Here is a 13865-nt window from a genome sequence, read left to right on the forward strand (position 1 = left end):
ACACACACACACACACACACACACACACACATACACACACGTACACACACGCACACACACTACAAACCTACTTTGCAGAGGTACCTGTGGCAGTGTTTTAGGGCATCACTGTTTCCCTGTTCTCTGCTGTGGGGAAGTGACAGGACTGAATGTTTGTCCCTTAAGACAAATGGAAGGACAGGAGGGTCTGTCTCTCTCTCTCTCTCTCTCTCTCTCTCTCTCTCTCTCTCTTTCTCTCTCTCTCTCTCTCTCCATTCAAATTAATTTGTTACATAAATGTATCAGGACATAAGCAAATACAAAGGTATATACAAGGGGTAGAGTGAAAGTGAAAGATTGAAGTGTGTGCGCACGTGCGTGTCCTTTGTGTGTGTGTGTGTGTGTGTGTGTGTGTTTGTGTGAAGTTATGCCACATGATTCTATCATGCTGAGGCCTATTTATTGTCTTGTGTGGATTAAAGACCTCCCAGTTGTAGGCACCCAGTTTGAATTGAGGTCTCTTTGATTGGCTAACTGACAACATGATTTAAGTTGTATACATTGTTTTTTTTTTTTTTTTTTTTTTGAGGTTTCTTACAGTAACCGTAACAAGCCCGCATCAAACGCTGCCAACCAAATAGGACACAGATAACAATAACATGATTACCGTTCACAAGAAGAAAGCCGCTTTTCTTATCAGCTTTTATTTGTCCTATTATTATTCATTTTATTATTATTTATTATTCATTTGTAATCTTGTTTCATTTAATGGTTGTGTCTAATCTGTGCCATTCGAGTCTGTTGGCAGCAGGACAATGACCCATTGAACAGCAGTAGGCTCTCGCTAATCAGATAGTTCTTCCTCCTCAATGGTGTGTTTGTTTTTTGAAGTTCCTGTCCAACTCCGGCCTATCTGAGCCAAATGAGCTCCAGCCTCTAACAGACCGGTGCTGGACTGGAGTGGGCAGCAGTCCCAGCTCGTTTAGAGTGGACTGATTGGGAAGGATCCCATCTTTATTCCACTGTGGTGGTGCCACTCTCTGTACCACAACGCTCTGTAAAGGATCCCATCTTTACACAAGTTGCCACTCTCTGTACCACAACACAAGTAGCATTCGGACGAAAGGACAGAACTCGGCAACAGACTTCCAACTTCAAAGTTTCTGATACTGTATGGAAAAAAAAAAGACTTTCTTGGCAGACGTTAAGAACCCCAAGTTTGTTTTCCATCAGCACTTGAGTGGAATACTAGGCCGTTACCTTTAATAACTTCACGTTAATGTCGTACCGTAAGCTAGCAATAACTTTTGAGCAGATTGCGTTTTAGCTCCTTTGTGTTGGCTCCAGTTAGCCAGCAGGTGTGTTGTCCAGATGCACTTAAGTTTCATACCTCTTGGCATTCTCTTTTATCTGGTACTGTCTACAGCTTTCTATTCAATAGAAATTACACATTTCTTTTGTAGCACTCTGGACAGCAGAGAGAGGAAAGACTTTTCATCTTTAGAGATGAGAGTCACAGATTTTTCGAGAGGGATGTCAGTTCAGGTTGATGGAACCCACACACCCCTAGTCTCTATAGACACTGTTATTTGAAGCCTGCGTTCCTCTGGTCTGTTTGTCTGTGTGTGTGTCTGTGTGTGTGTCTGTGTGTGTGTCTGTGTGTGTGCCTGTGTGTGTGTCTGTGTGTGTGTGTGCCTGTGTGAGAGCAGGAGGTAATGAACCTATGGGGACCGTCTTCAGATGCTCAGGCTAATGAATCTGCTGCTGCCTTACGCACCCCAAGCAATCTCCCAGGATTTGCAGACCATGCCTCTCTCAGTGTCTCAGTGTGTGTGTGTGTGTGTGTGTGTGTGTGTGGAGATGAGTCACGGATTCTTCCAGAATGATGTCGGTTCAGGTTGATGGAGCAGCTCATCCACAGTCTCTGCAGATGCTGTTGTCTCTATCTAGACTCAGCGTAGGGCTTTTTATGTTAGCGGAGTGTGTGAGGGTTGCTAATTTGCCTTTCTCTTTTATGTTTCTCTACCAACTTCGCTGATTCTATGCTCCATTCAGTACTTCAGTGTTCTTATTCTCCCGGCCAGTCTTTCTGACCTCACTCTCCTTCCTCCACTCCCATCTCATTTTTTCAAAATCTTATATTCTGAGTGTGGATCTGCACCGCTAGTTATCTCAATTCTCTCCCCTCCTCGTTGATCTCTTTCTTTCTTTCTCTGTTTCTCTCGGTCTCCCTCTTTTATCTCCCTTCCTCTCCTTCCTTTTCACCATGCAAATTTAGATGAGTTCAGTATGACTCAGTACCACACACACACAAACTTCTTTTTCTGCCAGAGGTTCTGTGTGTGTGTGTGTGTGTGTGTGTTTACGCATGTATGTAGGTGAGTGTCATGATTCTGATAAGGGGGTGCAAGTTAGTGCTGCATCACAACCATAAGGGGGGGTGGACATTTCTCCATACAGAGACCCTTGGTAGTTGTCCAGGGATTGTAGTTTCACGCTCAAATTGATTCAAGAAGACCGGGAGCTCAAAATCCTGTGGTTGGGCTGTATAGAAAATCTGATTGTAATCAATTTTTGTCAATGTCTGAATGGAATCCAGGGGCTTCTTTTTTGCCTTTTTTCAGTTTTTGTTCCTGCAGTCTGTTCACTGTCTGTTCTGCTGCCAAGATAGCTTTGCAACAGCTTTCGCTACCAGCAAGTATCATCAAACTGGCCTCACACACACACACACACACACACACACACACACACACACACACACACACACACACACACACACACACACACATTAATGAATTATTGGTGAGTTTAGCTAGTATCATCAAGCTGGCCTCAGTCTGTATGCCTTCTTGTCCCCAGAGTCAGGAAGCAGCCCTAGCTGGCCAATGTTCTCCTCAAGCTGTTCTATGGCTTGTGTTCTGGAACTCATTTGACAGTAAAAGACATGTTGTGCTAAGAAAATATACACCAGGAAAAGAAAACAGAGGGTTGACTGTTCTGTCCACAAGCGATAATATATTCAAACATCGATAGCTTGCTCTCTGGGCAGTGCAATTTTTCACTAGGTAATTTGAGACTGCAGGAACATGACACTGTTATTGTGTAATATAAACTGAGGCAAACATCCTTGCTAATTAGCATATCAGCTACGCTGCTGCACGACAAAACAAGAAGTTTTAGCTCAGTTGCTGTCCTGCCTTATTATCATGCATGGGAGGAAATCCTGCTTTGCATTAAAACATACTTTCAACTCAGATGTCTATTTTGTTCTCACAGTGGTCTTGCACAACAATACCTTCTTCAACAATACCTGTAGGAGTGCCTCTAGGATGCAATTGCCAATTATTGATTGTGTAAATTGCTGTGGTTCAGATGTCAATGACTTAAACATGGCTGGACTGATGGCATTCAGAGATAAGCTTGCAAGGCCAGTGTGATGGTGGAAGATAAAGGTTTGCACTGATAGGCATGCAGGCTGGGCCATCCTCCCAGTGCACTGTGTCGTCCGGCAGTAATCACCACCCTAACCTCCGCAAAGTTCTTGTTTCCCAAAGGACTGCAGAGCATAGTCTAAAACACAGGAAGTTCTGGTGCAACATTTTATAACATCCATCAGCATAAAGGGAGTAGAAAAAAAAATCATGGCTTTTTTTATTTTTTTTATTTTCCTTTTGGCATATACAGTTCTTTACTGTATGTTGTCCCGAGGGTTCTTATGTTATTTTATTTTGTGCTGTGCTCATCCACCCTTGATTGGGAAGTCTGGCTCTCTCTCCATATGACTTGGCTGGCCGGAGCGTGTCCTTGGCTCTTGACCCACAGCTGTCCTTAGGGGCCAGGAGGAGATGGAGCTCCCTTTCTTGAGAGGGACTTGATTCTTCAGGGAGAAGATTATTCAGTAATGATTCACCCGCTGCAACAACCACTCACACATAAAACATAACACATCACACACACACACACACACACACACACACACACACACACACACACACACACACACACACACACACACATTTTTTTTGAAGCTACCAATCAGACTTGCAACAGAAGGGATTCAAATGTTTCCTGAGATGACATACAACCTTTGACTTTCATACAGATTACCTGCTCCATAGAGAACCTCAAACAGACATGCACTCCTTCTCTAGCTCTACCAACACACACACACACACACACACACACACACACACTCCGTTTCCTTGTTGAGACAGACAGACATGAACAAACACACAGCATCCTGCTCTTGTCCCTTCCACCTCCAGACCGGTACATCAGCTATTTTATTGCCTGTGCAGTGCAGGGGTATTGGAATGCCTAGAGAGAGTGTCACAAGATCCTCTTGCTGACGCTTGGGTGCAGAAACGCCTTCTGTCTGTCTCTCTGACCAGCTTTGCTCATGTTTGATATTACAGCAGAGCCTAATACCTCCCTAATAGCTCTGCTCTAGAATCTTTGCTAATACTGTTGAGTGGTCAGTGTCTGTGTAGCTTCCCCAGTATAAATGAATTGATTGACCATCCTTGTACAGGAAATTGAAACCTGAGTGGATTTCCTTCACTTCACTTCACTTCACTTCACTACTAGCCTGCTCCCTAAACTTTTTCTCCTTTTAACCCTTAAATCCTGTTTTCAACTATGATTATATAATATATATATATATATATATATATATATATATATATATATATATATATATATATATATATATATATATATATAATATAATATGCCGATATTTGCAGATTGAATCTTTTAGAGGTTTATGCCAATGTGCCTCGGTCTCAAATAAACATACGGCCGGGTGCCATCATGTCCTTCACATTGCCAGTCGCCTCTCGCTGCCAAATTGCCATGAAGGTTACCTTGCATACCAATGCCACTCCTCAGTCTAGAAAGTTCTTTTTGCTGATGGCGCCAGTCCTGGTAAGCTGAAATGGCCTGCCATCTGTTTCGCTGGCCGTGCCTGGCCTGATGAGATGGGATGAAATGAGAGGCTCACTACTGAGGTGGCCTTCCATCCAGCCAGCCCTGTGGCCTCAGGGAAGGGGACCTTGTCCAGTGACAGAACCTCAGTCTCATCTGAGGCACGGCCCTGGATCATGTCCTCTGACTGAAGGGTCTCTCTCTCTGTCTCTGTCTCTCTCTCTCTCTCTCTCTCTCTCTCTCTCTCTCTCTCTCTCACACATCTCTCTCTCTCTCTCTCTCTCTATCTCTCTTTCTCTCTCTCTCTCTCTCTCTCTCTCTCTCCCTCTCCCCTTGACCTTAGTCTGTGAATTGATTAATCAATAGTTGACACCAGCAGCAAGGACAGCGTGACTTTATTGACTTCACTGCTTTGCTACCAGTTCTGTTGTGCCATCATTACACCTGAGGGGCCAGTTTCTCCGTTTCAATGGACAGGAAGGAAAGACAATAAAAGAACAGTGTAAATGATTCACACTCATTTTTTATCAACCTCCCTGCTGAGGAGTAGTTACAGGGACCTTTTGTCCCTGTTTTTGTGCACCCATGTTCTTTTATAGCTTTGTCAAAAGATGCCAAGGCTAAAGCATCTTTAGACAAGCCAAGCCATATTTTGAATGCACTGGTTCAGATAACTAGCACGAGTGAGAAGTTTCGTTTAAATCATGAATTGCTGATTTGTAAACTATGCGATGATGTTTGCTTTTATTACGTGTGTCTACCTAGTGCCTCATCATGAAGGCAAAGGCTAGTTCATGCAAGTTCTCTGGACCACTTGAGCATGTCTGCATACAGCACACACACACGTCCCAATGTGCTGTGTATATACCACCTTTTGAAATTGATTTGGAGTGTGTAATTGTTGGCTCTCGGCCTCCCCTGGAGTTATTCGCCATATTGCTGCGTGTGCTGCGGTCGGTCGGTCGGTCGAGCGGTCCCCGCAGACTGAGTGGAATGCATTGAGCCGTCAATATGGCTCTGGACGACGGGAGAATCCATCATGCGGGCGCAAGGACACACTTGGTTGGCTTTGGATGGATCAGTGCTCGCTGTCGCCCCCTATTGCCCCTTTGCTTTCATTAGGCACTCTAGACTTCCATCAGCAGAGTGATTTATGGTCTTTCCTCCTCATTGTACTGGGACTCCTTGGCCAACACATTGCCTATATTAAAACTGTGGGTACGTGGATCCTAGAGAATAACAGCAGAGTGCTAAACAACAAAAAAAAAATTCAGGTGCTTGATCAAACCCTAACTGAAGATAAAAATCAAAAGAAAGACCTGCACACTGTAAGATGCTCCCATAAACTTTTAAAGATCTTCGTCAGGCAAAATATGGATCCTACCCAGGCTGTAGTTGCTTCATAGGGTCTTGGGTTCTGTGTTGTGTTGACCATAGCAAGATTGTGTTTCTTTGATTGGCTTCATAAGTAGGTCTGTAATTCTTTACAGTCTGAATAGGTTTGCTTTCTAACACAATCCATAAAATGCTTCCTTTTGTCTTTTTTGAAGGCAGAGCAGCTTAACCTCTGTTACATCACATCACAAATCATTATATATTATGGCTGGATAAAATTAGCTTATTTTTTGAAACCCACAAATCCCACTTGTAGAAATGCCTGCTTTTAGTTTCCTCCTCTGAGGTTTTATCCACAAATGAATTAAAAAGTGGAAGTCTGTTCGTTTTGTATCATGTCACTGAGCCACAGGAAACACATTTGTTTGTGTGTGTGTGTGTGTGTGTTAGTTACTATTTACAAGGCACCATGCCACAGCAGAAGGTCAAGTGGCAGCCACACAACAATGTGGCTAATTTAGCACTTTGGTGGACTCAAACTGCCCGTGTTACCAGGAGGAAATGGACTCACATTCATGTCAAGTCTGCTCTCTCCTTCCCTCTGCCAGTTTCCTCAACCAACAGGCCCTCTGAAGCAGACAACGGTGAAAAAACAAAAACAAAAACATGCTCTATTTTCCCCAGTTCAAGGACAGGAAAAAAAAGTCCGCATTGAAGCTGCCTTGGCCTGGCCATCAGTTACATTGCCTGTCTGCAGCAATGTTTACTTGGTTGAGTGTTATTAAAAGGGCAACTGGTTGTGACTGAAATTCCAATTCCCCGAGTGTCAGGTCCAGGCTATTATCTTCTCCACTAGCTGCATCTCTCCTGGGGCGCTAAGCAAGCAATGAAGCTGAAGGATGAAGTATATTTTCGTAGCAGAAGGAAAGGAAAGGGGGATGTGGACTGGTAGCATCTATTAGCCAGTAAGGCAGGCTGGATTCTTGGTTCCTTACAAATTCCTTCTGGAATCTTCAGTGTTGGGACCAATAACTGTGTACAGTCATTGGTTCGGACACATACAGGAAACTATTCAAATGGGGTAAGACAGCATGTTGATTAGCCTAACCGCAAGCATGACATCGCTACAGACTTTACTGGAATCACTGAGACTCCACTGAAATGGGTTGACGCATATTAAAATCACCGATGAGCAACTCACATAGTATCAGGGACAAGAAACTACACACACACACACACACACACACACACACACACACACACACACACACACACACACACACACACTCACACTCACACTTACGTAGTATCAGGGACAAGAAACTACACACGCACATGCACACTCACACAGTACAAGGGACAATCTTATTGCTCAAGAAACTATACACACACACACACACACACACACACACACACACACACACACACACACAAACCCAGTACCAGTGACAATCTTTTTACTCAAGAAACTAGCCACAGTTTTGGGGTCTATGTCCATGGTCTCCTATTTTATTTAAAGTGTGGTAGCAGTAGTTTTCTGATCACTGTACAAAACACTAACCTAGAGACTAGACTATTTTAACCACTCACACTGAAGACAGTCAGTGAGTGTACCAATTGACACTCTCTTTTCCATATCAGTTTGTGTGTGCAAGACTTAAACATTTGCCACCTCTTACTGCTTCTGCGACTTAAACATTTGCCACATAGTGATGTTACTGTCATAGTGATGTTACTGTTTTCATATTTAGATCATAGTGATGTTACTGTTTTCATATTTAGATCATAGTGATGTTACTGTTTTCATATTTAGATCATAGTGATGTTACTGTTTTCATATTTAGATCATAGTGATGTTACTGTTTTCATATTTAGATCATAGTGATGTTACTGTTTTCATATTTAGATCATAGTGATGTTACTGTTTTCATATTTAGATCATAGTGATGTTACTGTTTTCATATTTAGATCATAGTGATGTTACTGTTTTCATATTTAGATCATAGTGATGTTACTGTTTTCATATTTAGATCATAGTGATGTTACTGTTTTCATATTTAGATCATAGTGATGTTACTGTTTTCATATTTAGATCATAGTGATGTTACTGTTTTCATATTTAGATCATAGTGATGTTACTGTTTTCATATTTAGATCATAGTGATGTTACTGTTTTCATATTTAGATCATAGTGATGTTACTGTTTTCATATTTAGATCATACACAGTGATGTTACTGTTTTCATATTTAGATCATAGTGATGTTACTGTTTTCATATTTATTAACTATTAACATAACTATTTCAACGTAATAAACCCGTTTAGAAATGATTTGGATGGTTAAATGACCTGTTCCGGTGAAAATGGTGACTTTCCCGCTCGCCTAAGCGTCCCCAGGCGGGAAAACCAACCTTGCAACATTGAGACTACCGTCCCGGAAAGAGAAGTGAGAAACAAGAAACTCGTTTTAAATTGTGTTTCTTACCTTGTAACATCCACATAGTTCTGCCAAACTTATGCTAACTGTTCGCTAGCTTGTAAACAAATCCATGTGCTTTATCGTTAGCTTTTTCCACAGTTTGAAATGGCATAATGCACAATTTCTCCAGCAGAGGGGGGAATCCTGCCAAGTTTCCCTTTAACCCTTAGAACCCGATTGACGCAAAGTGCGTCAAAAAACACACCCTTTCTTCTCTGTTACATTGCTCCGGAACTGTTCATCGCAGCGAGATGAAACCTTTATTGCATGACAGAGCAGAAGTGGGCCTTTCTAAAGAGACTACACACTTGTCTGTACGATCAAGTATGAAAATTTAAAAAAATCATGAAATTAAATCAAATTGCATCATATTTACAGTCTATACTTCTCTGCGTTCACCTGCGCACCCATTACTCTCGTTTGAATTACTCGCGAACCCGTGATCGCATCAATATGGCAAGCATATCAGATGAAAGAGGGGACACGGGGCTATCCATTGGTACCATGTTTATCGATCCTTCTGGCTTATAAAAACAGACGAAGTGACTGCAAAATAATAACGTCATGTACACAAACCAACACAGCACACCCATTACTCTCGTTTGAATTGCTCGCGGACCCGTGATCGGATAGATATGCCACGCATGTCAGATAAAAGAGGAGACTCAGAGCTATCATTTGACACCAAGTACATCCTTCTGGTTTATAAAACAGATGAAGTGACCGCAAAATAATAACTTCATATAGCTGGACTTACCCCACGTTTTTGTGGCAAAGCATGTTTATAATCCAACGCTATTGTGTGTTTCTCTATGGCAAAACATGTTCATAATCCGGTTTTGAGATCCTAGCAAATTCCTGCATGGCATCCAATTCAAGGCTCACATTGCATCCTAATTTGTTCAACAAAGAAACACATTTTTTGCCTTTACTTTGTTCATGGCAATGCAGTAATAAGTTGAGAGTGATTATGAGTGCATACACGCAGGCTAACACGCAACCTCGGGTCAAGTCAGGTCAGATCAGTTCGTTGTCACAGATATGGGCTTAGAAATGTCATTTTTTCATCACTAAATAAAAAATGGCATTTATTTCCGTAAATCACACACCACATATTTCTGTAAATTGCTCAGCCCCAGAGTATCCCTCCAACATGGCAATTATATTGCCCGATTCAGGACAGTCTGCCTGCCAAAATAAAATCAATGCTCTCTCTCTAATACATGAAATGATGGCAGATCTGGATAGCCTAGACTCTGCTGAAAAAAACAATATATATAATATGTGTGTGTGTGGCACTTACAATGACCAGAATAAATCCTTATGAATAAAGGTAGTGAAAATGCCCTAAAAACAGCTTAGGGTTCTAAGGGTTATATCATATTTATGTTACTGTACAAATTTAGATCATAGTGATGTTACTATTTTCATATTTAGATCATAGTGATGTTACTATTTTCATATTTAGATCATAGTGATGTTATTATTTTCAGGTTTAAATCATAGTGATGTTACTATTTTCATATTGAAATCATAGTGATGTTACTGTTTTCATATTTAGATCATAGTGATGTTACATAGTGGGGTCACAGTATAAGAAAGCTGTTTTAAGCTGATATATTTTGCACGGCAAGTCAGGGATGTTGGAAGTATTTTCTGAGAGGGGGTGCAGATCATAAAAGCAGGAAAATGTTGAAATTCTGGCTGTTAAACCCTAGCCTGGCTCCACCCTCCTACGTACTTCCGCTCAATTTTCATTTCCTTTCAGTACGTCGCCTGGGATATTTGTGGGTTTTCTCAGGCCAAATTTGACCTGTCCAATCAGAGAACAGAGGGGGTGGCTGAGAACAATGACATTGAGATCGTGTGTGGAGAAAGTCTTTGTGTCTTTATCTCCTTTGTGTCATCTGTAATTTTTGTGGAATGTAAAATGGAACCACAAATCAACACTTATTTTATGTCACGAAGCGGTTCCCTTCCAACTTGGTTTGCTAATTGATGATTATGCCAAAGGGCTGGGAGAGTGCCAGGCCAGTTACACAAAATCAAAAAGGGTAAAGAACATAAGTGTTGCAGATGAAACAGATACTGCTTTCATTTGTGTTGGAATGCCGTCATTGCCCTGTCTCACAATGTTGCACAATAAATTCACAATTTATTTGGTAACCAGTGTCATAGAAACACAGAGACAATTTACCCATGAATGACATGCACACACAAGCACACACACACACACGTACACACACACGTACACACACATGTACACACACATGTACACACACGCTCACACACACACGTACACGTACACACACGCTCACACACACACGTACACACACACACAAACACACACACACACTCTCCGTAGGTCAGCTTAGGTCAGTGCATTCCATGCTGCTGGGATCAGGACCTTGGCCAGACCCCGCTGCTGTCTGTGGACACGCAGCAGATGATTAGTGCTTGGTCATCACATGGCAACGGGTTCTGCTGAGCAACAGGATGCTCCGTGGAGCCGTGGACAATAGGGGCCCTCCATCCCATAGTACTCTACACAGACAGCCCCGAGAAGTGAAGCGGAGGGAAAATGGGAAATGGGGGCAGGTGGCCCAAGAACTGCCTCATGAGAAATGTTTTGAGCTTGCACTCTCCTCATGAACATCTCCTGATGGGCCTCTAGACTACATCCAGAGTGATTTAGGGCCAGGAGCTTTCACTGAACGCTGCATGTTGTAGGAAGATGGATTTTTTTTTAATTGTACAATATTGTTCTCTGTTGAAGTGGTTAAAAGCTTTACTGTTGGTGAGTCATCAGTTGTTGTTATTCTCATCTTCCTATTTTCAGATTCTCTCTTCAGCCATATATCGGTGACTGAAACTAAAGATTAATTGGTACCTGGTAGGAAAAGTGCATAAACAGGGTTGCTAGTATGCTTTTTCTTTACTTTTCTTGTCTTTTCAGAGTTGCTAGTATCTGTTTTTAAATCTCTCTCTCTCTCTCTCTCTCTCTCTCTCTCTCTCTCTCTCTCTCTCTCTTCCTCTCCCACTCACTTTTCTATGTTGCGGCAGATAGGCCCTTTCCCCATCTGTAGGATAAAAAGGTTTATCCTGTTTCTGTTTCACCTTCTTCTGCAGCTGGCCCTTTTGTGTGATAAGGCTGTTGTTAATGTGATCCCTGTCAGGGGGTCTATCTGTCTCTCTCTTCCTTCCTTTCTCTCTTGCTTTCTCCCTCCTTCTTTCTCCTCCTCGGTCTCCCTTACTCTGCCACCCCCCTCTCTCTCTCTCTCTATCTATATCTCTCTCTCTCTCTCTCTCTCTCTCTTTTCTCTCTCTGTTTTTAACTGTATCTGTCACACTTACTTTACTACGGCACCCCCGTCTCATCTTACACACACACACACACACACACACACACACACACACACACACACACACACACACACACACACACACACACACACACACACACACACCTCTCTTCATATCTCTCTCATTCAGTGCCCTGCAGTGTCTGAGCATAAACAACAGCATGCTCTGCTTGTTCTTGTCTGAATGGAGCTGAAAGGAGCCCAGCAGGTCCAGAATGACTTTATGCTCTTCAAAACATAACCACATGGCTGAACAGGCTGAACACTCTCAGCCCTAGAGCCTGATGGAGAGAGAGAGAGATAGAGCGGGTGGAGAGATAGAAAGACAGAGAGAGGAGAGATTGAAGAGGGGAGGTTTGGCCTGTGGAGAATGCAGGGTTTTTTTATTATACACTTGGCTTTTATTATGGGCTGCTGCTTTGTTCCGTGTAACCTCAGGGCCAGAATGTTTTGATGGTGATCTGGTGGAATAAACTGAGACGGAAACACTGTGTGTGTGCGTGCATGTGTGCATGTGTGCACATGTGCGTGCTTTGTGTTGACCTGATAAGCTGAATACAAGAAGAAAAAAGCAGTATGCATCTCAAATCTGAACTTGTAAACTATTAATTGGCCTATATTTTGCAGTCTTAAAGGCGAGGATACCACTATTACAAGCATGTCCCCTGCATGTTTGTGGCTCCTATGGATATAAACCAGCCTCCCTTCAGTGTCCCTTGAACAACCTTTTAAGCACACAGCTGTAACAGCTAGAGATAGACAGTCAAATGGACATTATTAGTAGCTTTTTAAGCATTTTTGCCAAATATATATAATCTAGTTGAAGTCATCTAGTCATTTGGAGAACCGTGAAATGGATAAGGGATGTGTTGGTACGGCAGGATGAGATGAGATTAATATCATGGATTTTTTCCTCATAATGTGTGCCACCATTGTGTTGAAAGGCCTCGGGGGTTTTATAAGAGTGTGTGGAATCAGCAGATAGTTTTCCTACGCCACATAATCGACGGACGACATCGGACGTGTCTGGGCGCATTGCCTGTACCCCATCGGAAGAGAAGATGGAGAGAGTTACATTTGTTTGGTAACATCTTCTTGCCTTCAGCAGGTATTAGTGCTCTGGATCAGAAGTAGTATTTTTTTTTTTTGCTGGCTGGCTGGCTCGCCAACAAAAGGAAATGACATTGAACATGTTGTGGCATTCAGGCCCAAATGTCAGGGCCTCTGCAGGGTTCCACTTCTTGCCTCTTTGTTGAAAAATAAATAAATAAAAAAAACACTTTCCCAAACAACAGATATTGCAGGATGTACTGTATTTGTTAAATGTCTCCAGAAAGACTCCATTCTAAAATCTTGTGCTTCTTTTCTTTGCTTTCAGGGGGTCTGAAGGGGGCAACTATCGTGGATGCCTTGGACACTCTTTACATCATGGAGATGTACGAGGAGTTTGAAGCTGCTACTGAGTGGGTGGTGAAAAACCTTGACTTTAATATGGTAAGAACCACTGGTTACTTCTTGGTTGAAGTTGGTGTGTGTGTGTGTGTGTGTGTGTGTGTGTGTGTGTGTGTTGTGTGTGTGTGTGTGTGTGTGTGTGTGTGTGTGTGTGCAGTGTTTCCCACAGAATTGGATTCAATTTGTGGCGGTAGCTGACTTGGACAACGGGGGTCTTGCAATTGTAACAGTTAAAAGGCTGCTGATGTGTGGATACAATTCATAACGTTTTCTACATAGTTCATCAAAGGTTCGTACTTCTCCTTGGGACAAGCACTTTTGAATTTTGATTTT

The 13865-nt window shown here is 42.3% G+C and overlaps 1 protein-coding gene across 1 annotated transcript in view; it reads left to right on the forward strand.

Annotated features, from left to right (window-relative positions):
• LOC125298983 (mannosyl-oligosaccharide 1,2-alpha-mannosidase IA-like) overlaps positions 1-13865 on the forward strand; it is a 126112-nt gene that overhangs the window by 37558 nt on the left and 74689 nt on the right. Inside the window, 1 exon segment of the mRNA XM_048249989.1 lies at positions 13459-13574. Within this exon segment, the coding sequence (XP_048105946.1) occupies positions 13459-13574 (116 nt within the window).

The sequence above is a fragment of the Alosa alosa genome, chromosome 8, assembly GCF_017589495.1.
Source record: "Alosa alosa isolate M-15738 ecotype Scorff River chromosome 8, AALO_Geno_1.1, whole genome shotgun sequence".
Lineage (NCBI taxonomy): Eukaryota > Metazoa > Chordata > Actinopteri > Clupeiformes > Clupeidae > Alosa > Alosa alosa.